This window comes from Carcharodon carcharias, chromosome 4 (genome assembly GCF_017639515.1).
Source record: "Carcharodon carcharias isolate sCarCar2 chromosome 4, sCarCar2.pri, whole genome shotgun sequence".
Taxonomy (NCBI): Eukaryota; Metazoa; Chordata; class Chondrichthyes; order Lamniformes; family Lamnidae; genus Carcharodon; species Carcharodon carcharias.
This window is the reverse complement of record NC_054470.1, coordinates 111,196,225-111,221,115: the sequence shown is the minus strand read 5'-3', so window position 1 is coordinate 111,221,115 and position 24,891 is coordinate 111,196,225. Positions and strand designations below refer to the sequence as shown.

The 24,891-nt window shown below is 43.0% G+C and overlaps 1 protein-coding gene and 1 pseudogene across 1 annotated transcript; one reads left to right on the top strand and one right to left on the bottom strand.

Moving 5' to 3' along the window:
* Positions 1–914: 914 nt before the first annotated feature.
* LOC121276865 (thioredoxin-like) lies at positions 915–24,891 on the bottom strand. The gene is made up of 5 exons (XM_041185446.1): positions 24,738–24,891; positions 13,658–13,762; positions 6,616–6,675; positions 4,911–4,976; positions 915–2,432 (listed from the first exon to the last, which is right to left on the bottom strand). Exons 1-5 carry the CDS (start codon positions 24,762–24,764, stop codon positions 2,370–2,372), a joined length of 321 nt encoding a protein of 106 aa, XP_041041380.1. The 5' UTR covers positions 24,765–24,891; the 3' UTR covers positions 915–2,369.
* On the top strand, positions 4,292–4,391 carry LOC121277547 (annotated as a pseudogene).

Genomic DNA, 24,891 nt, shown 5'->3' with positions numbered 1-24,891 from the left:
CTCTCTTGCCCACATCTGTCCTTGGCTTGCTGCTTTGTTCCAATGAAGCTCAACGCAAAGTGGAGGGACAGTACCTCATCTTCCGACTAGGCACTTTAAAGCCTTCCGGATTGAATATTGAGTTCAACAACTTTAGATCTTGAACTCCCTCCTCCATCCCCACCCTTTCCGTTTCTTCCCCCTCCCTTTTGTTTTTTCCAATAATTTATGGATTTTTCTTTTCCCACCTACTTCCATTATTTTTAAATCTATACCTTTTATGCCCTTTTAGTCTTATTTCACCCCACCCCCACTAGAGCTGTACCTTGCATGTCCTGCCATCCATTCTTAATTAGCACATTCTTTTAGATAATATCACCACCTTCAACACATTTGTTCTTTTGTCTGTGACATCTTTTGATTATCTGCTATCACTGCTTGCTTGTCCCTACAACCACCACCCCACCCCCCACTTCTCTCTCCCCACCCACCTTAAACTAGCTTATATTTCACCCCCCTCCTATTTTTACTTAGTTCTGTTGAAGGGTCATGAGGACTCGAAACGTCAACTTTGTTCTTCTCCGCCGATGCTGCCCGACCTACTGAGTTTTTCCAGATAATTCTGTTTTTGTTTCTTCTTTTACTGACTTGTGTAGCATCTATTTCCTTGGTAAAGACAGATATAAAATATATATTCAAGGGTACCCAGAGCGTTTCGATGAAGTGATCACGTCTTATTCAATCACAGCTGAAAACGCATCCCAGACTCGAAATATCAGCTCTATTTCTCAGCTTCACAGATGCTGGCTGACTTGCTGAGTATTTCCAACATTTTGTTTTAATTTGATTTCCGGCATTTGCTGTCCTCTTTTTTTGCTTTTTGCACAGCTCTGAGACTACTGTTTGTATTGTGAGAGACAAGAATAAAGCTCAAATTTAAAAGAATCAAGTTTCTTTTTAATAAAACACATCTTGTTAGGCGCCAAAGGCACTTTTAACAATCGGGACATTAAAACATACTTACCATCATGCTTGTTACATTTTTGAATTTAGAAAGTACATGAAGTGAAAATGGCATTGGCAGCTATTTTAGCGAAAAAAAGACTTTCAATGGCTGAAAACCTCATTTAACAGTTAAGTTTCAGTAAATTATAAATATTTATCCAGTCGATCCAAGTTCATTTTGTTATCTGTAAACACAAAACTACCCACAATGTAAAGAATGAGGCAGAAAAATGATATAATTTAAGCTTTGTCTATTTGCACTGATTGTCATGGCTCTCTCAATGATTGTAATGTCTGGAGACTGAACCTTTTAAACTTCAAGAGGTAAAGGCTGTGTTTAATTAGCTGTGCTGGGTTTATATATTGTCTGCATTAAGTGCAGTTTATGCAAGAACCAACTGAAGGGTTAATATCTGTTCTCATTTTCACAAAATAACGTGTATTTTGAATTTCATGTCAGCATCGAGCACTCCGAGGTTAAGATATAGCATGGGGCACAAATTCTTGCAGAGAGAAATGGTTTAAATTCGGAAGCAGTAAGTTTGTGATCAATCCAATTTTAAATTTTCAATAAGAACCCCATTTGTCCTGTAATTAAATAATCCTCGGATGCGCTTTTACATTAAGCAGTAATTAGTGGAAACGTGGAACGAAGGGGGGAGGGAGGGAAACAGAGAGAGAGAGAGAGAGAGAGGGAAAAAAAATGTATAAAAATGCAAACAGCAATTTCAATTTGCATGACAGCACACTTCAAAATCAGATCCACCACTTCCCAAATTTCAGGGCAGCAGAACACAGTTTCTAAGTCAGATCTAATGTTAAATAAATGTGTATAAGATAGAGGCAAAAGGTTTTCATTCCTTCTTTAAAACAGGAGATTGGAATAGAAAGAAAAGTGAGAAGACTCAAAGAGAGAGTGCGCACTTTCTTTTTAACAGTTTATAAAGTTTCTCCAATAGAGCAACTAGGGACTTAAAAATGTGCTTCAGTGCCAGCTGGAATTACATTACTGCCTGTGCAAACTTCAACGGATGTGACCCTACCAACACAAAAAAGCAGTCTCACGTCTTCCCTTCAACATGCTCGGGTAGTCGGACTAACGCCCGATTCCCAGCCTGGCAATCTACAATGATGCAAGCTGAAATTGTTTTTGCATTAAATTTAACGTGGCCTGTATTATTGCACCCTTACACTGTCCCCAATGACCAGACAGATAACCAGACTTTACAATCATTTCACGTCAAGAGGAAATGCGTCTTTACAGTTGGAAACCTAACTGAAATGATTTTCATATCGTAGACAATTAAATACCCTCACCAGAAACTAAGATTAATTATTGATTTATTTTTGGTTTGAAACACAGGTTTCATTAAGATTAAAGGCCATTACTGCAGCTCTCGAATTTTGTCTTCCAGTGTTGTTCGATTGGCTCCAGCAAAGTCAAACACCTAAGGAAACAGAAATTCTACTATTAATATTAAACATATATTTGAATAAACCCTAACATGATTTAAAACTGAAGTCTTTCAGGGCAGCTAAGGAGGACATTCAGCAAAGCAACATTTATTATAAAAGGTGGTAAAAACGTTGTACAGAGGAAGTCCTCCCGATTTTATGTATATGCAGAATCAAACCTCAACCAGCATTGGTGCAATTGCCCAGGTGACTTAGACTGCTGTGCTCCATATTGTGAAGGACAAGTGCAAAAGCCTTTCCTTCCCTCTTACTGTTGAAACCACATTCCAGAGAACTCTAGTCATTAGCTCTGAGGGTTGAGAGTCTTTGGAACTCTCTCCCTCAAAAGGCACTGGAAGCAGAGTCTTTGAATATTTTTAAGGCAGAGCTAGGTAGGCTAGATAAGCAATGGGGATGACAGGTTATCAAGGGTAGGTGGGAATGTGGAGTGTAGGTTACAATCAGATCAGACATGATCTTACTGAATGGTGGGGGAGGCTCAGGGGAGTGAGTGGCCTACTCCTGATCCAAATTTGTATATTCATAGGTCAATTTAAATCTCGCATTTCCATTAACCAAGTTCCAATTGCTACAATTTATGATGCAAAAAAAGACAAAAAAGTGGTGAGCACAGAATTTAAACTTTGGATTCCATAACCACAATCGTATATAATATTCATTCTGCCCTTCACAGAAAAATCAAACCACAAGACTTCAATGCACATCACTGCACATGCTCATGGAGGATAGTGGTCAAACAAAAAAAAATCCAAAGTAATTCGTGATGATTTCCTGCATTTAATATTAGGAATTCATGGACACAACAGGCAAAATTTAATGAGTGCATTAGGGGGTTTCACTCTCCGGGTGGAGAATCAGTAGGAGCCCCGTGTTACTTCTCAGCCCCTCCCACTTCATAAAGCCAGGTCTCTTGATCAAATACAGAGAGCCCGAGTGCGAAGGACCCCTCCCCACTACCATCACCACCACTTCCCCCGGTAATGATTACTTAAGGGCCTCAATTGGCCTCCGAGCAGGAAGGCTGTCCTCCACCATTCTTGCCTGAACCTTGACTGGGGGAGGGTGGGGGTGGGGGCCAGTTTGGGAAGGTGGTGGGGTCACCCCTCCCATACCCTCCCGCCCAAACAGCCCCCGCCCCCCAGCTTCATTGTATCAAATTTTGTTAATGTTGCTAAGTCACATAAGAGACATTAGGACATGCAATCAACATCTTGGTTAAAGACACAAGCTTCAAGGAGTTCCATTTAAAGAGTAGAGAGAGGCAGAGGGGTTTAGGTAGGGAGTTCCAGAGCTCATGGCCACGGTAGCAACATGGGTACGAATTTGGCTGTGTGACAGGAAACAATAGTGGTTAATGGTTGTTTTTCAGACTGGAAGATGATTTGTAGTGGAGTTCCCCAGGGGTTGATGTTAGGACACTTGCTGTTCCTGATATAAAATGACCTAGACCTTGGTGTACAGGACACAATTTCCAAATTTGCAGATGATATGGGGGCATTGTGAACTGTAGAGTAGAACTTCAAAAGGACACGCTCAGGTTGGTGTAGGGGACATGTGTAGGGTTGCCAAATTGTAACCTGGATATTTTTTCCCCTCTTGTGCGTAAAGGCTTTTCTTCCTAGTACAGACATTGAGGCAACTTTAACGAGAGAACTTGACAGTATATATCAAAAAGGGAGAAAATGTAATTTTTATATCATTAACATTACATTAACAAGGATCAGTATAAACAGTTTATATTTCTCAAGAGACAGAAAGACAGTCATATTTTGGAAGTGTTTGTAGTGCGTTCTGTAGAGGGGTTTAGGTGCCGCTGGGTTAGCTCCTCCCACAGCTATTAAGGAGAGAAGGTTAGCACTCCCTTGATAAGGATGTAAGTAGCCTTACAACACGCAAATGGTTAAGGCATTGCCATCTAACCATGCATTTTTACCCATCATTCTGAAAGATGGAATTGCAAATCCATTTGAACACCGTGCCTACAAAACTGACCCAATGCTAATTAAAAATATAGATCTTATTTAAAACAAAAAAAAAAACACTCACACATGAACCCCCAGTTGGGCAAGATACTAATGACAGCTGCAACCTGTAGAACTGCAATCCTATATAAGGCACACTCTGCATGCAAGTCAACATTATTTATTTGCAGAGAAAAAAAGTGAAAATCTAGAACTCTGATCAAGTTGGATTGGACACAAAGGATTAAAAAGCCTTCCTTTGCTACACCGCGGGCCTTGGATTTTCATATTTATATGATGTATATGATGTGTTGATCTATAACATGTGAAGCTCAATAATTAAATACTGAATGTTCCTATGCTGTTTTGCTTTTGTTGGCGTCTAGGGTTGAGTGTTAAAATGGGGCAGTATTGGGAAATAACTTGGGAAGAGCTGGCTCAGATACCAATGTCACAATTGTGATAATCATTTAACTCTCCAGAACTTACCCTCTCTCCTTCCTTGTAGAAATGGAATGTTGGCATGCAACTTATTTGACATTGTTCAGCAAGATCCTAAAGATGACAAGCCACAAGTTAGTTCAATAGAACGTAACACAACTCAAACAACATCAGGTAAAACTTGTACAATGAATATTAACTTGTATGATGCATTACAGATAATGAACGTTTCTAATCTCTTATGCAGAAAGGATTAAAGGGGTGATGTAATCAAGGTTAAGCTAATTAAAGGAGTTGATAGGATAGTTCAAAGGAAAGGAGTAAGGGGAGAGTGTCCCAGGGGCTTAACCCTAAAACACAAACTATGGCACCCGGGGGTGATGTCAGGAAGCTATGCTTAAGGTAGTGGAAATCTGGAACTCTCTCCCCTATCCCCAACTGCTGAAAAAAAGTTCAGGCTGGAGGTCAACTGAAAATTTCAAAACTGAATTTGATAGGTTTTTGCTATCCATGAGCATTAAGGTATATGGAAGCAAGGCAAGTAGAGGGCTTTAAGATACAGATCAGCCATGATCGATCTAATGGAATGGCAGAATAGGCTCAATTAAAACAGTTTTCTAAAGTTACACTGAAATCCAGGTTATCAGGTTGCAAGTTAATTTGTAGTTGGGCAAAACCATGAATAACAAAGGATTTTTGTTCAAACTATACATCAGAGAGCGATTCAGCAAAGGAAGAGGCCATTCTGCCCATCGTGCCTGTGCCAGCTCTTTGAAAGAACTATCTAATTAGTTTCATTCCCCTTCTCCTACCCCATAGTGCTGCACATGCTTCTCTTCAAGTATATATTCAACTTCCCTTTAAAAACCATTCGTGGATCTGCTTCTGGCAGTGCATTCTACATCATAACTTGCTGTGTAAAGTTTTATTTCCCTCCTTTCATGTTGTACCTAGTTCTTTTGCCAATTACCTTAAAACTCTCTCCGCTGGTTACCAACGCTTCTACCACATGAAACAGTTCTGCCTTGCTTAGTCTATCAAAACCTTTAATGATTTTGAACACCTCTATCAAATCTCCTTTGCTTTATTCTAAAGAGAATAATCCAGTTCCTCCAGTCTCTCCAAGTAACTGAAGTTTTTCATCCCTGGTACCATTCTAGTAAATCTTGTCTGTGCCCTCTCTAAGGCCTTGACATCCTATCTGAATTGTGGTGCCAAGGATTGGCCACGGTAGTCCAGCTGGGCCAGTATTTTATAAAGATTGGAGATTTATTAGAGGTATTCAAAATCATGGGGGGTCTGGACAAAGCAGATAGGGAGAAACTTCCCACTGATGAAAAGATCGAAAGGGCACAGATTTAATGTAATTAGTCAAAAAAAAAGCATAAGTGATTGGAAAAGAAACTTTATTAGTGAGTGGTTAGGGATTGGAACGCACTGAGAGTGTGGTGGAGGCAAGTTCAATTGAAGCTTTCAAAGGGGAATTAGACTGTTATCTGAAAAGGAAGAGTATGCAGGGTTATGGGGAGAAGACGGGGGAATGGTGCTGGGTGAGTTGCCCACTTGGAGAGCTGGTGCAGGCATGATGGGCCGAGTGGCTTCCTTCTGCGCCATAACAATTGAGAGATTCAATTCTGTGAAGATTGTTCTTGTGTACACTAACAGATCTCTAGACTTGGGCACTTAATGTTTTCATGTATTGAACTACATTTGGGATAATCTGAATTATCCAGTTTGGTGGGTTCCAACTTACTGGTGCATCATCCACATCTACCTCACAGAAAATTACACTTGGGTTTTTCTCTGCCAATTCCTGTAGAGATATAAAAACATTCCATCAGTGAAGAAGTACTGAAACTCACTCCGTAACTGTTTAATTGTGTGGCTGGGTATTCCACAGATCAGTTAACAGTGCAAAACACAAAGAAATAAAAGTAATAAAAGACACATGAAAAGTGAGGGATGGACAAAGATCATTCTAAAATTATAAACATTCTACTGGGATTGGTAAATTTTTGTTAAGTATAGTAAAAATTACAGAACCTAGGCAGGTAAGATGGAGTTGGGATACAGATCAGTCATATTTTAGTTGAATGACAAAACAGGCTGCTTCTTCTAATATTCTAAATCTCACAATATATCAATTTTTAAGATCCTTAACTTTTGCTAATATTATCTCACTTGGTTAAAAGTTTCAGACTCAGTAAAGACTTATTGTACATCTTTAAACTATTTACCAATATTTAATGGTTCAGTCTAAGTTTCCTGTCAAACGGAATAGTCCAGGAGTACACCAAATTAATTTAGCATTTTATTGACATACTAAAATTCATTTAACCATTTTCACCAAATGCTTGAGGAGTCCATGACATGGAATGCATGATGACTGGCTTATATTTCTTGTTCAATTAAAATGCAAGGGGTCAAAAACACACTAACATTGAATCAACGAACACTCATAACACCCATTTAGGGTTAACAAAAAAGAGGAGCTTAATCACCAAAGAAGGGTTGCCCAACTTGGGTATAGCTGTGAAAACCACCTTCCTGCACCAATCAGGAAGCAAATGGGCCCCTCATTCCCTGATTGGATGGTTCTTGACTGTCAACCAATATACAACCCAAACTTAAAAAGTGATAGCATTAGTTATAATGATACAGAAGGTGGCCATTCAGCCCATCGAGTCCACACTGTAGAGAAATCCATTCCCGTGCTCTATCCCCCGAGCCCTGCAATTTTATTTCCTTCAAGTCTCCATCCAATTTCCTTTTGAAGTCATTGATCATCTTCACTTCCAGCACCCTCGTTAACAGCAAGCTCCAGGTCATTACCACTTGCGGTTCTTCCTCACATTCTCCTGCATCTCATACCCAAAACTATGTATGTGTGACCCCTAGTCCTTGTACTGTCAGCCAATGGGAATGGTATTTCTTTGTCTACCTTATTTAAATTTGTCATAATTTTGTACACTTGCATCCAATCTCCTCTGCTCCAAGGGGAACAAAAATAAAAACAAAAAATTGCGGATGCTGGAAATCCAAAACAAAAACAGAATTACCTGGACAAACTCAGCAGGTCTGGCAGCATCGGCGGAGAAGAAAAGAGTTGATGTTGAGTCTGTTGAAGGGTCATGAGGACTCGAAACGTCAACTCCAGGTAATTCTGTTTTTGTCCAAGGAGAACAATCCTAGTTTCTCCAACCTAAATTTGCAGCTAAAATTCCTTATTCCTGGAACAATTCTGGTAAATCTCCTCTGCACCCCCTCAAAGACTCTCGCAGCCTTCCTTAAGTGTAGCGATCAGAACAAGATGCAATACGCGAGTTGTGGCTGGACCACAGCTTTATGAAGGTTCAGCATAACCTCCCTGTTTTTATAGAGAGTGTGCAGAAAAGATTCGCGAGAATGATTCCAGGGATGCAGAATTTCCTTGAAGAGAAGAGAAGGTTTGAGAGGAGGTTTGATTTTGTATTCAAAATCGTGAATGATCTGGACAGAGTCAACAGGGAGAAACTGTTCCCACTGATGGTAAGACCGAGACTGGGAGAGCACAGGTTTAAGGTAATTGGCAAAAGAAGCAATGGAGACATGAGGAGAAAACTTTTCACACAGCGAGTGGTTAAGAGTTGGAAGTTGCTGCCTGAGCGTGTGGTGGAGGCAGGTTCAATCGAGTCAGTCAAGAGAGAACTGGATTACTATCTGAAAAGGAAGAGAATGTGCAGCACTGCGGGGAGAAGGCAGAGGAATGGCACTAAGTGCACTTCATTTGGAGAATCAGCACCGACATGATGGGCATGCAATGTAATGACTGAATCACTCGGCAGAAGTTTCCGGTCTTGCCCGCTGGCAAGATTTACTGGTGCATCGAAGTCAATGGACTTTTGGCTGGCTCGCCACATCTACTGCAGTGAGACCCACCTGCTGGGGCCAGAAAATCCCAGCCCCTATGTTTTTAAAATTTATCCACACCCTTCAAAAGGAGCAAGGGAAAGCTTCTTCCAGATATTCAAAGTTACAGGTCCACAGTTTCCCCTTCAACACTAAGGACCATCTGTCACAGACTTGAGTGTGAATATTAAAATTAGTGGGTGGAAAGTCAAAGGGCGATCCCTCCAGGCAAACCTGGTATTCCTGGCCACTGGATAGAATCCAACTTTCTCTATGCAAACCCTAATCAAAAAGCTACCACACCTCTTTACCTTGCTTCGTTTCGCCTTCAGTTTACCTGTGCCCATTGACAGAATTGCTTCTGACCACTAGTGGAACTCCCAGTTTCCCTCCATTCTAACACCAACTCCAACAAGCTCAATGTCCTCATGTGCCAAATGTTTCTTTACCTTTACTCAATTCTTCAACCTGTCTTAAAAACTCATGGCCATCGAAGACTTGAAAACTGTTCACTTACTTGAAAATCCCAACCCATCAAACCAAAACCCAAACTTGGCATCGCCTAATCACTAATTTTTGATTTCAGCTTGAGTGGCAATATTCGGTATTCCGGAATAAAAACATATCAGTGCAGGAAACACTCGGCAGGTCTGGCTGCATATGTGGAGAGAGAAACAGAGTTAACATTGAGTCCAACATGACTGTTCTTCGAAATTGCACTCTGGACTTTGCTCACCACCGCTGACTTATAAATGAAGAGGCTAAACATGAAAGTCAGGGTAGCTCCTAACTGCACACAATTATGCCAATTGCACAATTGAGAATGGGAAATGTCACCCCTTGTTCACATGCATTACAGGAAATGGTTGTGACTAGTTATTTATTCTTTTATTCACTCACACCCGATAATAGAAAAATCTCAGTACAGTAATGCATCCCAAAGTATTTACAAAGATAGACATCCAAGTTGAAGCAGAAAACCACGAGTGATTCAAAGGCTATGTGACACTGTGATATGGATAGTGTTAAAAAGCCAAGGTAGTTTGAGTGTCATTTAGGCTTGAGATTCAACGTGGACAAAGAAAACTGCAAGGCCACAGGAAACTTTAGCTTACAAAAATAAATCTTAATCGCTTACCAGTTGATCACTAATGTTATCTGTATTCATCTTAATAAAAGGTGAGGCCTATCTTATTTCATTTAGCCTAAAAAGACAGATCCCTCCCCCCACCACATCACATCCAAGAAACCCCCAAGTTATTGAACACTATGCCTCTACTGGGTTTCTTGGAAATCTATTTCAGGGGTTGATTGCTCACCCAGACCTCAGCCTTAAATTAACCCTGAATTAGTTTAAACCTGTGCCACCCTTGTGCTGCTTCTTGGTTTACCTTGATCAGTTGGCTAGGGGAAATAGAAAATTGCCACATGGGTGCGATTTATAGAATTATATCCACTGAAGGGGTAAGTGGATACAGGGGGACTGTTGGACATGTGGAGATTTATGGTTTAATAATTAAACAAGCCTTTGGTCTTAGAGCAAGATAAACAGGGAGGTTTCTGTATGGAATGTTTGAGATGTCTTATCACCACCTACAAGGGATGTCTGTGCGAAGAGATTTTGAGCATCAATGAACATAAGTGACTAATACATAGCTTTAGTTGCTCTAATCCAGATTTACACCTTATATTTTTATTTACTGAGACACACATTACAAGCATGCACCTCCAAACGTAACAACCAAAATTTCAATCTATTTATGCCTCTTTTGTAAACCCATTACTAATTAAGTGCCACATTTACAAGAGGCACTACTGACCCACTGTAACAAAAGCAAACCAAAGTTTTAAAGAAAACTTAATAACTCGAATTAAAATGTCATTCCCAGAGTGGATAATGCCCTTTAGTGCTGCTCCTCTTTTGTAAACCTGTTTGCTCTCATTTATAGGAGCATTAGTGAATCCCCAGTTAATGCCCACCAGCAAATGCAATTAACACTCAATTAATACCCAATGAACATCAGTGGTGGCAGTGCATTACAGTTCACTTGGAGTTGGAGTTGCTCAGGCAACATGCACTTTTACATACATGTTGTAGTCTGGAGCTATGGATAATGATGATAGAGACTTCAATGTTCTTTCCATCACATGGCTGACCAGGAATCTCTCTCTTTTACCACCTGCTACTGGCATGTGTTGGAAGGATTTTGCAGGTTGATCAACCTGTTTGACCAAAGAAGGATGGATGGCCTCTGGCTCAGAGGCAGGGACGTTACCCACTGCACCACAATATAGAACCATAGAACCACAGAAAAGCTATGGCGCAGAAAGAAGCCATTCATCGTGTCTGCGCCAGTCATAAAAAGCAGCTAGTCACTCATTTTTAATCTCACTTTCCAGCACCTGATCCATAGCCTTGCAGTTTACAGCACTTCAGGTGCGCCCAGGTACCTTTTAAATGAGTTGAGCTCTTCAGCGTCAAGCACCAACTTGGACAATGAATTCCAGACACCCATCAACCTCTGGGTGAAAACGTTTTTCTTCATGTTCCCTCTAATCCTTCTACCAGTCACCTTAAATCTATGCCCCCTGGTAATTGACCCCTCAGCTAGGGGAAACACGTCTTTCCTGTCTACCCTACCTAGGCCCCTTATAATTTTGTACACCTTAATTAGGTCACTCCTCAGTCTCTTCTTCTAAGGAAAACAACACTAGCCTACCCAATCTCTCTTTATTGTTGCAATTTTCAAGCCCTGGCAACATTCTTGTCAATCTCCTCTGTACTCTCTCCAGAGTAATTATGTCCTTCCTGTAACATGGTGACCAGAACAGTACACAAACAGATACCCCCGAGCATTAGTGACTGATATAATAAACATAGGCACAGGGGTCAATTTACCATAGTACAGAATGCACAGTTAGGTAAATAATCAGTCAATAACCTGTCCTTGAGGGAGTCCAAGAACAGATAGATCATCAAGTCTTGCTTGTGTAAAGTACAACTGAAGTATAATGACCAAGATTATTTCTATAAATAAGCTGTTCTTGAGCAGATCCAGGCCAGATAAATCACAATGTGTTAGTTCTGAAATGCATCTTTGAAGTAAGCAAATTGCGCTGTATGAAAGAAAATCATTTCCCAATGTAAGTTGGAGATCTGAAGAGAGAATTCCAAAGCTACATTTTTTTTATTGTACAGACTGACCCCCTGCGTTGTATGAATCAAGTCTGTTTCCTACTTTTGTTTCACACTTACTCGAAGTGTGTTGTTGCGAACCACTGGAGGAAGGAAGTCAATAGGGGATGGGACAAAAATCCAGACAGCCATTAGAACGGGTTGAACTATCCTTTGAAAACCAGAATCAAATACCAGAGCACTTTGCTGCACCAAATCTAATTTCAGGTTTGTAAAACGAACATCATGCTGGATGGGTAGAGGAAACACTGCCATCTTTGGCATTCCGCAATGCCAACACTGCCTACAAGAAACCAAAGACATAAAAGACAAGGCCTGAAGGCAACTTGCAGCATTGCCAGCAGTGCTAAGAGTGCAGGTCGAATTATATTAGAAGCGCAACTCTTTCTGAGCCTCACCACAGGAATCCTGGAACTATTCTAGCTTCAGTCATAATTTTATTGAAAGCGGAGCAGGTTTGAGGGCGTCTAACCTATTCCTGCTTCTATTCCTTATGTTAAAAAAAACCCTGTCTATGTTTCCAAGTTGTAGAGCAACAGTAGTTGGGAAAGTCATCCTATGGTGCCAACTTCACCTGCCTGGAATCCCTTGGTTGCTCTTTCTCTTCCTTCCAAAAAGAGAGATTCCAGTGGGGTAATCCATATCTCACATCCAGGGGGTGGAAACAAATGTTGGCAGTGCCAAAAACTGTGGCACAAAGACTTATCATCAATTAGGTAAGCAATACAATTTTTAAAAAAATGAATAGAAGCACACAAATACTTATGAAACATTCTTCAAACTAGTAGCTCATCTTCTTCCTTTCCTGGTCATCTCTGCATTCAACTGCTACCCAACAATCCTGGATGCCCTTCATACATGGACATGTTGACGAATGATTCAAGGTCAGAGAAAATCCGTGCATTGCCTAACTAGTCAAGTGTATTTACATATTTTGAGATTTATTTAATGGCAATTCAGTGTTTGGCAGTATTGCGACAAATCGAAACTCACCTCTACTTTGTTCTGTTTTGTTTCTGTGCATCGACAGGAGTTGCAGAGTTCCAAAAGAGGGAACAACCATCCTCGAGTGTTCCCGAGCTCCAAAACCGGTGGCCGTGTCTTCAGCTGCTTGGTCCCTAAGCTCCGGAATTCCCTCGCTGAACCTCTCAACTTCTCTGTCCTCTATAGATGTTTCTTAGAACTAACCTCTTTTACCTGCCCTAATAACTCCTTACATGGTTCACTCCAAAATGCTGTTTGATAACACGTATGTGAAACACCCTGGAACACTTTTACTGCATTACCAGATAAATGTAAGCTGCTGCTGGGACTCAGTCATCGGGTGCTGGCTGGAGTCTGTACTTAAGTCAGTTCTCAAGGCATGGTCTGATCAGAGTATTGTACAGTTTAGTACATACTTCCTAACCTCTAGTCTACTGACTTGGCACTATAGCTCTGAATTCTGCTTTCTTAATGTTCCACAGCAGTTTAACAAGTGTACAATATTCCCAGATCTCTTTCAACATCACCTAGCTAATTCGACTTTTTAGGCACTTACAATTAAATCTATATTTAACCTATTTCTCTGGCTTCTATAGGTCCCAGGCTGTTTCCCGTCATGAGTTTGGCACCTGCTGGCACCTGTTAGTGCCATCACTGAGAACTTATCTGTCTAGGACCACTATAAAAGGCTTTCTGGAAATGGGAGAATAGTTTTATTAGTACTTACATGGAATCGTGGCTTGATAGTTTGACAAGGTCCACACCATGTTGCGGAGAAGTCAATAACCACCAGTTTGCATCCTGCCTCCTTCAGCACCATTTCAAAATCTTTCTGAAAAATAGCACAGTATTGCATCAGGAGCATTCAACTTGCCAAATACATTGTAGATCACAGCCTCTGCATACTGTGCTACTCAGAATCAACGTACATGGCTTGCCAAAAAAGATGGTTCTTTGGGCATTCCTCGAAACAAATGCCACAAACATGGAATTACCGTGGCTCCTTTTCCTCCACTTTAAGTCTTAATTTAATCAAATTTCTCTCTCTCTTCCCTGTTGAAATCAAACAGGGCTATGGGCAAAGAGCACAGGAGTGGGGTTAACTCGATAGCTCAGGGGTCACAGTCAGTGATTCAGGAGCTGCCTGTGCCTCTTTACCGTCTCATTTTCATATTCCAACCTTTTCCAGTTGGATCGCACTAACATGAACAAAACCTAAAAAATGTTAAGTGAAGGAAAGTAAGAGCTGTGCTTTTATTGCTCGGATAAAAGGCCAAACATCATGCTGCACTTCATGGTTTCAAATGATTATTTTAACAAAAAAATGATGGTGCTCTAAATAACCTTTGAGTGGTACAACTACATAATGGTAATAGATAATGACTTTTGCTCGAGCAACACGTTTTATAGTTTTTTAAATTCATTCATGGGGTGTGGGTGTTGCTGGTTAGGCCAGCATTTACTGCCCATCCCTAATTGCCCTTGAGGTGGTGATGGTGAACTGCCTTCTTGAACTGCTGCAGTTCATGTGGTGTACTTACACCCACAGTGCTGTCAGGAAGGGAGTTCCAGGATTTTGACTCAGCGACAATGAAGGAACGATGATATATTTCCAAGTCAGGATAGTTTGTGGATTGGAGGGGAACTTCCAGGTGGTGGTGTTCCCATGCATCTGCTACCCTTGTCCTTCTAGGTGGTAGTGGATTTGGAAGGTGCTACGAAGTGCTGATGAATTCCTGCAGCGCATCCTGTAAATGGTATACACTATTGCTACTGTGTGTCAGTGGTGGAGGGAGTGAATGTTTGTGGCTGGGGTGCCAATCAAATTGGCTGCTTTGCTCTGGATGGTGTTGAGCTTCAGGTGTTGTGGAAGCTGCACTCATCCAGGCAAGTGGGGAGTATTCCATCGCACTCCTGACTTGTGCCTTGAAGATGATGAATAGGCTTTGTAGACTCAGGAGGTGAGTTACTCGCCGCAGGATTCCTAGCCTCTGACCTGCTTTTGTAGCCACGGTATTTACTTGGCTGGTCCAGTTCAATTTCTGGTCAATGGTAATCTCCAGGATGTTGATAGTTGGGGATTCAGTGATGGTAATGCCATTGAACGTCATGAGGCGATGGTTAGATTCTCTCTTGTTGGAGATGGTCACTGCCTGTCACTTGTGTGGCACAAATGTCAATTGTCACTTGTCAGCCCAAGCCTGGATATCGTCCAGGTCTTGCTGCATTTGGACACGGGCTGCTTCAGTATCTGAGGAATCGCAAATGGTGAACATTCTACAATCACCAGCGAACATCCCCACTTCTGACCTTATGATAGAAGGTCTGTCGTTGATGAAGCAGCTGAAGATGGTTGGGCCTACGACACTACCCCGAGGCACTCTGCAGTGATGTCCTGGACCCGAGATGATTGCCCTCCAACAACCACAACCACAATCATCTTCCTTTGTGCTAGGTATGACCCAAACCATCAAAGTTTTCCCCCGATTCCCACTGACTCCAGACTTGCTAAGGCTCCTTGATGCCACACTCAGTCAAATGCTGCCTTGTTGTCAAGCGCAGTCACTCCTGCCTCACCTCGGGAGTTCAGCTCTTTTGTCCATGTTTGAACCAAGGCTGTAATGAGGTCAGGAGCTGAGTGGCCCTGGTTGAACCCAAACTGACTGCCAGTGAGCAGGTTATTGCTAAGCAAGTGCCGCTTGATAGCACTGTTGATGACCCCTTCCATTGCTTTACTAACGGAGAGTAAACTGATGGGGTGGCAATTGGCTGGGTTGGATTTGTCCTGCTTTTTGTGTACAGGACATACCTGGGCAATTTTCCATATTGCTGGGTAGATGTCAGTGTTGTAGCTGTACTGGAACAGCTTGGCTAGGGTAGCGGCAAGTTCTAGAGCACAAGTCTTCAGTACTATTGCCAGAATATTGTCAGGGTCCATAGCCTTTGCAGTATCCAGTGCCTTCAGCTGTTTGATATCACGTGGAATGAATCTGATTGGCTGAAGACTGGCATCTGTGATACTGGGGATCTCCAGAGGAGGGCAAGATGAATCATCCACTCGGCACTTCTGGCTGAAGATTGCTGCAAATGTTTCAGCCTCATCTTTTGCACGGATGTGCTGGGCTCCCCCATCACTAAGGATGGGGATATTTGTGGAGATTCCTCCTCCAGTGAGTTGTTTTAATTGTTCACCACCATTCACAACTGGATGTGGCAGGACTGCAAAGTTTGATTTGATCTGTTGGTTGTGGGATTGCTCAGCTCTGTTCATCGCATGCTGCTTACACTGTGTGGCACGCAAGAGTCCTGAGTTGTAGCTTCACCAGGTTGACATCTCATTTTTAGGTAAAACAAAAACAGAATTACCTGGAAAAACTCAGCAGGTCTGGCAGCATCGGCGGAGAAGAAAAGAGTTGACGTTTCGAGTCCTCATGACCCTTCGACAGAACTTGAGTTCGAGTCCAGGAAAGAGCTGAAATATAAGCTGGTTTAAAGTGTGTGTGTGGGGGGCGGAGAGATAGAGAGACAGAGAGGTGGAGGGGGTTGGTGTGGTTGTAGCGACAAACAAGCAGTGATAGAAGCAGATCATCAAAAGATGTCAACAACAATAGTACAATAGAACACATAGGTGTTAAAGTTAAAGTTGGTGATATTATCTAAACGAATGTGCTAATTAAGAATGGATGGTAGGGCACTCAAGGTATAGCTCTAGTGGGTTTTTTTTTTATATTTTATATAATGGAAATAGGTGGGAAAAGGAAAATCTTTATAATTTATTGGGAAAAAAAAAGAAGGGGGTAACAGAAAGGGGGTGGGGATGGGGGAGGGGACTCACGACCTAAAGTTGTTGAATTCAATATTCAGTCCGGAAGGCTGTAAAGTCCCTAGTCGGAAGATGAGGTGTTGTTCCTCCAGTTTGCGTTGGGCTTCACTGGAACAATGCAGCAAGCCAAGGACAGACATGTGGGCAAGAGAGCAGGGTGGAGTGTTAAAATGGCAAGCGACAGGGAGGTTTGGGTCATTCTTGCGGACAGACCGCAGGTGTTCTGCAAAGCGGTCGCCCAGTTTACGTTTGGTCTCTCCAATGTAGAGGAGACCACATTGGGAGCAACGAATGCAGTAGACTAAGTTGGGGGAAATGCAAGTGAAATGCTGCTTCACTTGAAAGGAGTGTTTGGGTCCTTGGACGGTGAGGAGAGAGGAAGTGAAGGGGCAGGTGTTGCATCTTTTGCGTGGGCAAGGGGTTGTGCCATAGGAGGGGGTTGAGGAGTAGGGGGTGATGGAGGAGTGGACCAGGGTGTCCCGGAGGGAGCGATCCCTACGGAATGCCGATAAGGGGGGTGAAGGGAAGATGTGTTTGGTAGTGGCATCATGCTGGAGTAGGCGGAAATGGCGGAGGATGATCCTTTGAATGCGGAGGCTGGTGGGGTGATAAGTGAGGACAAGGGGGACCCTATCATGTTTCTGGGAGGGAGGAGAAGGAGTGAGGGCGGATGCGCGGGAGATGGGCCGGACACGGTTGAGGGCCCTGTCAACGACCGTGGGTGGAAAACCTCGGTTAAGGAAGAAGGAGGACATGTCAGAGGAACTGTTTTTGAATGTAGCATCATCGGAACAGATGCGACGGAGGCGAAGGAACTGAGAGAATGGGATGGAGTCCTTACAGGAAGTGGGGTGTGAGGAGCTGTAGTCGAGATAGCTGTGGGTGTCGGTGGGTTTGTAATGGATATTGGTGGACAGTCTATCACCAGAGATTGAGACAGAGAGGTCAAGGAAGGGAAGGGAAGTGTCAGAGATGGACCACGTGAAAATGATGGAGGGGTGGAGATTGGAAGCAAAATTAATAAATTTTTCCAAGTCCTGACGAGAGCATGAAGCAGCACCGAAATAATCATCGATGTACCGGAGAAAGAGTTGTGGAAGGGGGCCGGAGTAGGACTGCAACAAGGAATGTTCCACATACCCCATAAAGAGACAGGCATAGCTGGGGCCCATGCGGGTACCCATAGCCACACCTTTTATTTGGAGGAAGTGAGAGGAGTTGAAGGAGAAATTGTTCAGCGTGAGAACAAGTTCAGCCAGACGGAGGAGAGTAGTGGTGGATGGGGATTGTTCGGGCCTCTGTTCGAGGAAGAAGCTAAGGGCCCTCAGACCATCCTGGTGGGGGATGGAGGTGTAGAGGGATTGGACGTCCATGGTGAAGAGGAAGCGGTAGGGGCCAGGGAACTGGAAATTGTTGATGTGACGTAAGGTGTCAGAGGAATCACGGATGTAGGTGGGAAGGGACTGGACAAGGGGAGAGAGAAGGGAGTCAAGATAACGAGAAATGAGTTCTGTGGGGCAGGAGCAAGCTGAGACGATCGGTCTACCGGGGCAGTTCTGTTTGTGGATTTTGGGTAGGAGATAGAAGCGGGCCGTCCGAGGTTGGGCAACTATCAGGTTGGAAGCTGTGGGAGGGAGATCCCCAGAGGAGATGAGGTCAGTGACAGTCCTGGAAACAATGGCTTGATGTTCAATATCCATTACAAACCCACCGACACCCACAGCTATCTCGACTACAGCTCCTCACACCCCACTTCCTGTAAGGACTCCATCCCATTCTCTCAGTTCCTTCGCCTCCGTCGCATCTGTTCCGATGATGCTACATTCAAAAACAGTTCCTCTGACATGTCCTCCTTCTTCCTTAACCGAGGTTTTCCACCCACGGTCGTTGACAGGGCCCTCAACCGTGTCCGGCCCATCTCCCGCGCATCCGCCCTCACTCCTTCTCCTCCCTCCCAGAAACATGATAGGGTCCCCCTTGTCCTCACTTATCACCCCACCAGCCTCCGCATTCAAAGGATCATCCTCCGCCATTTCCGCCAACTCCAGCATGATGCCACTACCAAACACATCTTCCCTTCACCCCCCTTATCGGCATTCCGTAGGGATCACTCCCTCCGGGACACCCTGGTCCACTCCTCCATCACCCCCTACTCCTCAACCCCCTCCTATGGCACAACCCCTTGCCCACGCAAAAGATGCAACACCTGCCCCTTCACTTCCTCTCTCCTCACCGTCCAAGGACCCAAACACTCCTTTCAAGTGAAGCAGCATTTCACTTGCATTTCCCCCAACTTAGTCTACTGCATTCGTTGCTCCCAATGTGGTCTCCTCTACATTGGAGAGACCAAACGTAAACTGGGCGACCGCTTTGCAGAACACCTGCGGTCTGTCCGCAAGAATGACCCAAACCTCCCTGTCGCTTGCCATTTTAACACTCCACCCTGCTCTCTTGCCCACATGTCTGTCCTTGGCTTGCTGCATTGTTCCAGTGAAGCCCAACGCAAACTGGAGGAACAACACCTCATCTTCCGACTAGGGACTTTACAGCCTTCCGGACTGAATATTGAATTCAACAACTTTAGGTCGTGAGTCCCCTCCCCCATCCCCACCCCCTTTCTGTTACCCCCTTCTTTTTTTTTTTCCCAATAAATTATAAAGATTTTCCTTTTCCCACCTATTTCCATTATATAAAATATAAAAAAAAACCCACTAGAGCTATACCTTGAGTGCCCTACCATCCATTCTTAATTAGCACATTCGTTTAGATAATATCACCAACTTTAACTTTAACACCTATGTGTTCTATTGTACTATTGTTGTTGACATCTTTTGATGATCTGCTTCTATCACTGCTTGTTTGTCGCTACAACCACACCAACCCCCTCCACCTCTCTGTCTCTCTATCTCTCCGCCCCCCACACACACACCTTAAACCAGCTTATATTTCAGCTCTTTCCTGGACTCGAACTCAAGTTCTGTTGAAGGGTCATGAGGACTCGAAACGTCAACTCTTTTCTTCTCCGCCGATGCTGCCAGACCTGCTGAGTTTTTCCAGGTAATTCTGTTTTTGTTTTGGATTTCCAGCATCCGCAGTTTTTTTGTTTTTATCATTTTTAGGTAAGCCTGGTTGCTGCTCTGGCCTCCTGCACGCCTCATTGAACCATGTGACCATTACCGTTACTACTATAAATGAGAAAATAAATTATCCTGAATTATCCTAAAACCTCTTTTTTAAAATCATGAGAATCAATAGCTGAGAAAATTGTCTTAATTTTAGGCATCTTAAGTTTTAAAGACATGTTTCCTAACAAAATTATGGTAAAAAATTGTGATAATTCAGTGAAAGGTCAAATATAATTTTGATTTTTTTCTATTAGTTTTTTTTTAAAAAAGGGTCCCAAAAAATCCGCTATGTTCTAATAAGTTTGGAGACTTGATGTCGTGCATCCTGGACATAGTTAATACTATACCCACAGTCACAGAGGGCTAACGATGCCTCGAGTCCAGGGGCCGAGGACCTAGTCAGTAGATGGTCGATTCTGGGTGATATCCAGGTTCATGTTATTTTTGTTGCTGCACCCCTCCAGACAAGCAGTGATTTATACCATTACACCATGGCTGGTCAATGGTGGAGGATTTCTGAGGGATCAGATGCAGAGTAAAGTGTGATGAGGAGAATTTTTTGTCACAAGACATGTATTTGATATGAGCTACTGGAGCAAAGGATGTGTTTTATGCTATGTAATGTACAATGCATCATCGGGATCATGAACATGGCTCTCATTTCTGAACAGTTACACTGCAGAAATAAGAGCTGTAGCCAATATTGTTTGTATGCAGCAGAAATTAAAGCTGTTCCAAAACATATCAGTTACAACGCTGACTCTGCCTAGTGGCAAAACGCTTGTCGTGTATATGAGAAATCAGATAAAAGGAGTCTTGATCCAATAATTTAAGTGGCTTACTTAAGAGCCTGCACTCACTGTTGCTTCTTCAGAAGCAATTAGTGGATAGCTCTTCCATGTGATGCAAATCGTAGTCCGACTTGCAGACAATAACTGCAGCTAATGGGACTGTGCCAAGTGCCACATCAGCAAGTCCAAGCTAAACCACCACCACCGAAGCAGCAACTGCAGCTGGCAACAAGGATCAACAGCTTCACAGTTGCCTGTCTAACACATCCTCCAGGCAGCTGTTAAGGAAGGTTCATTAATTGCTGCAGCAAGTAATGCCCAAAACACTCATTATCGGTCACTGAAAGCACCAAAAGAGAGATCAAGGATGCATTTTGCACAACTCAGGTTAACTGCTACAAAATTCCACTGTTCTTTTTTGCTTTTACAGTGATACGAAATGAACAGCCTCACATTATTTTGATTCGCGGTTGAATTTTAGAGCTTTTACAAAGTACTACAAGCTTGAGTTGTAGGGCTGTTTGCACCACTGGCCGAGAATAGTATTTGAATTCTATTAAATTTATATTAATTGTGCTGGTGTGTGGGTTATTTACTGAGTACAAAGTTACTGGGGCAGCTTTCCATCTTTATTGCTGGGGCAGAATGTAGACAGGGAAGTTGCACGGGGACAACTACATACCCAATTTTATGCCCATTTCACTGAAGAAGCATTGTGCAGACTGTGTTATGGGGAGGGTAATCCTGCACCCCAGCACACATCTCCCCACCTACCCCGATATTCCTCTGTACTCCAACAGCTGATGCTTAACACCCAGGCGGTGAAAATTAAAAATCCACTTCTCTGTGTGTTGTGGTAATGCCATGGACAGATGCATGATGGTTAGCATTCAGACTGCGATGAATCTGGAAATATCTGAAGTTAAAGCTATGTAGAGTTGAGTGAAAGTTGCCTCACCACCCCCTTCCATGTTTTTGTAATATCTTGGTATGGAAATAAACATTTTTTGGTGAGGTGGATCAAAATGCGTTATAAGTTTTAGTAAGTCTCTGCCAGTTCCTTATTCCAAGATAATAGTGATCCTTATAATCCTTAGCGTCATAGAGTTTACAGCACAGTAAGAGGCCCTTCATGTCCGTGCCGGTCATCAAAGCCCCTATCTACTCTAATCCATTTCCCAGCACTTGACCTGTAGTCTTGTGTGCCATGGTGTTTCAAAAAGAAGCAAGAACCAATCCAAATATGCCAAAAGCAGCTACCCGAGATTTCACAACCTGACAGATTTTCACTTGGAAATTGCACAGAGTTTGGGCGGTCACTACAGAAGGAGAATCATGCAGCACAGAGGGAGCCCATTTGGCCCATTATGCCTGAGCTGGTTCTTTGCAAAAAAAAAACTATCCAATTAGCTTCACAGCCCATCTCTTTTCAAGTTTATAGGCAATTCACTTTTGAAAGGTACTATTGAATCTGCTTCCATTCCCCTTTCCAGCAAGCACATTCCAGATCACAACAATTTGCTGAGTGAAAAGAATTCTCAACTCCTCTTTTTTTTTGTGCCAATTATCTTAAATCTGTAACCTCTGGTTACCGATCCTCTGGCTGTTGGGAAAATGTCTCCCTTCTCAAAACACTGTGGGTTAGATTCAACAATGAATTCGCAGTAGGTGTATTAACTAACTCACTGCTGTAAGAATTAGGTATATTTTTACATCTCTTTTCAAAAGACACTTCAGCTAATATAGTTAAACCATATCAGCAAATCAACACTGTCTTGACTTGTACACAGTCAGATCCTAACTATAGATTGCAATGACACCCAGGACAAAACACTAGAGGTCAGAAGAGCAAATATGCAGGAAGCAAGGGCTTCTCTGAAGAATTAAACTCCAATGACATAGCAGGATTTTGACCAGAATACTAATCATGGTCGGAGGTCTCTACCATTGCATGTTCAATGACTTAAACCCAGCAGGCAATGAAAACTTGTCTTTTTTAAAAAAAAGCATAAACAAAAGAAAAATGCAAAGCAAACCTCTGTAGCAAATTTAGCTATAATCAGGGCGAGGGCAATACCTGGTCTTGATGGGCATCGCTCAATTTCCAGGAAGCTCATGAACTGATTCTATACGTATGTCTGCATGTACTGCTCCATACTTAATGTTAACACAGATATTGTAAAACAATAATTATGTTTAATTATCACACATACTTTGAATCTGCTGTAAATGGAATTATCCTAGCATTGCCCTCTATCAAGAATGTTATTCTTAAAGCCGGTCAGCCCACTCTCAAAATGGCATGGTTAAATTTTGACCACAAGAGTGACTCTGACCACCCACAATGCTTCTCGCGGAGTGGTAAACTGTGGAGAGTCTTCTGACCACTTAGGTGCAAAAGGTCCGGTTAAAAGTGAAAAAGAAAGAATGAGTACCTACTTATGGTGGTCAAAAAGGTACTGTTACGAAACTTGTTACGGAGTAATCCAGATACAAAAACAGCCCAGAAGCTTGCCCAAAATGCTGGGCTCTAACATAGCTTCTTTGTACCAAGAGGATCAGAGCTCTCTCTTTCAGGCTTTGTACAATGTTTGTTAAAGACAAAAATACCAAACTTAAGAAAAAGTATTGTAGCTGAAATACCAGCTTTGCAACATTGATAAACTTTTTGTTATTTGCATTATAAAAGCAATGATAAGCAACAACAATTCACTTATTCTGCGACGCTATGGGTCATTAATGTTGACGGAAATGGAGGGAGCGGAGTTTATGCTAGATGCCAGAGTTAGAAGGATAGAGATTTTGGGAGCAGTGGGGGAAGTTGTGGGTCTAGAAGAGGTTATGTTAAGGAGGGAGGAGGGATGAAGAGATTCAATGGGAAGATGAGAACATTTTTTGCATGTAAGGATTTGCAGACCGGGAGCCAATCAACAATATCGGGTCTAAAAAAAACTCAAGCAGCATGATACGCATTGGAAAATAAGATATTTAAAGAGCATTTATTCCCAAAGAAATATTGAATCCATGAGAACCTGTCAGAATAAGTCACTGATGTCTTTTAAAAACTCAGATTTGGGGCCATTTCAGTTCTAAAAATTAGGGGGGGGGGAACCTCAACACCCACAACCAGCTTCGAGATAAGTTGCTGAACTCATCGATCCCAAAGAATTATTCGCCTCAGAAACAAATGGAAAAGGGCCATTTTCAAATGAAACTGCAGTCATCCATCCATCCATCTTGTTGACCCATTTCACCACATAAGGGTGCAGGAATTCACCAAGGCTCCTTCGACAGCACCTTCCAAACCCACGACCATTACCACCTGGAAGGACAAGGGCAGCAGACTCATGGGATCACCACCACCTAGAAGTTCCCCTCCAAACCACTCACCATCCTGACTTGGAACTATATCGCCGTTCCTTCACTGTCGCTGGGTCAAAATCCTGGAACTCCCTACCTAACAGCACTGTGGGTGTATCTACACCACAGGGACTGCTGCGGTTCAAGAAGGCAGCTCACGACCACCTTCTCAAAGGCAATTAGGGATGGACAATAAATGCTGGTCCAGCTAGCGAAGCCCACATCCCGTGAATGAATAAAACGGGGCAAAAATAAACACTACATTTTCTTCAGCAAACTGGAACGCCAAGAGGCTCTAACGTGTCGACCAAACCATCATGGTGAAAAAGTGGGGCATATAAGATAATTTTCCACCACTCCCCTCCTCTCCCGCCTTCCCTAACCCACCTCACCTCTTGTGGACCGGGAAATGGCGATGGCGAAAATGGCTTGGCCCTGGTCCCATCCCTCCTCCCCGCGCCCGCCCGCATAACGTTCCATCCCAGCCGGAACCCGAAACAATCAATCCAATCAAGCAAGGGTCTGCAGACCCCAGGAGAATGGATCCCTGGCCCGGAAGAATCAATTCATCAAAGCGTCTCAAGGCTGCAGGGCCCTGGGAATGGAACGCCGGCCCTGGAGAATCAGTCCATCAAAGCGTCTCGAGGCTGCAAGGCCCCGGGAATGGAACGCTGGCTGGCGTGCGCTGCCCAACGCGGCTTTGCTAACCTGGTTCTCCAGCACACGGACTCCCATCTTCAGGCTTCTCGCACACTCCACCAGCCAAAACCTTTATGCAGCAGCTCCGTGTTCAACGCAGGTTCAGTCCCAACGCACAGCAAGCGTGTGTACCTTTGCACGCTGGGATATTGGAAGAAAATGC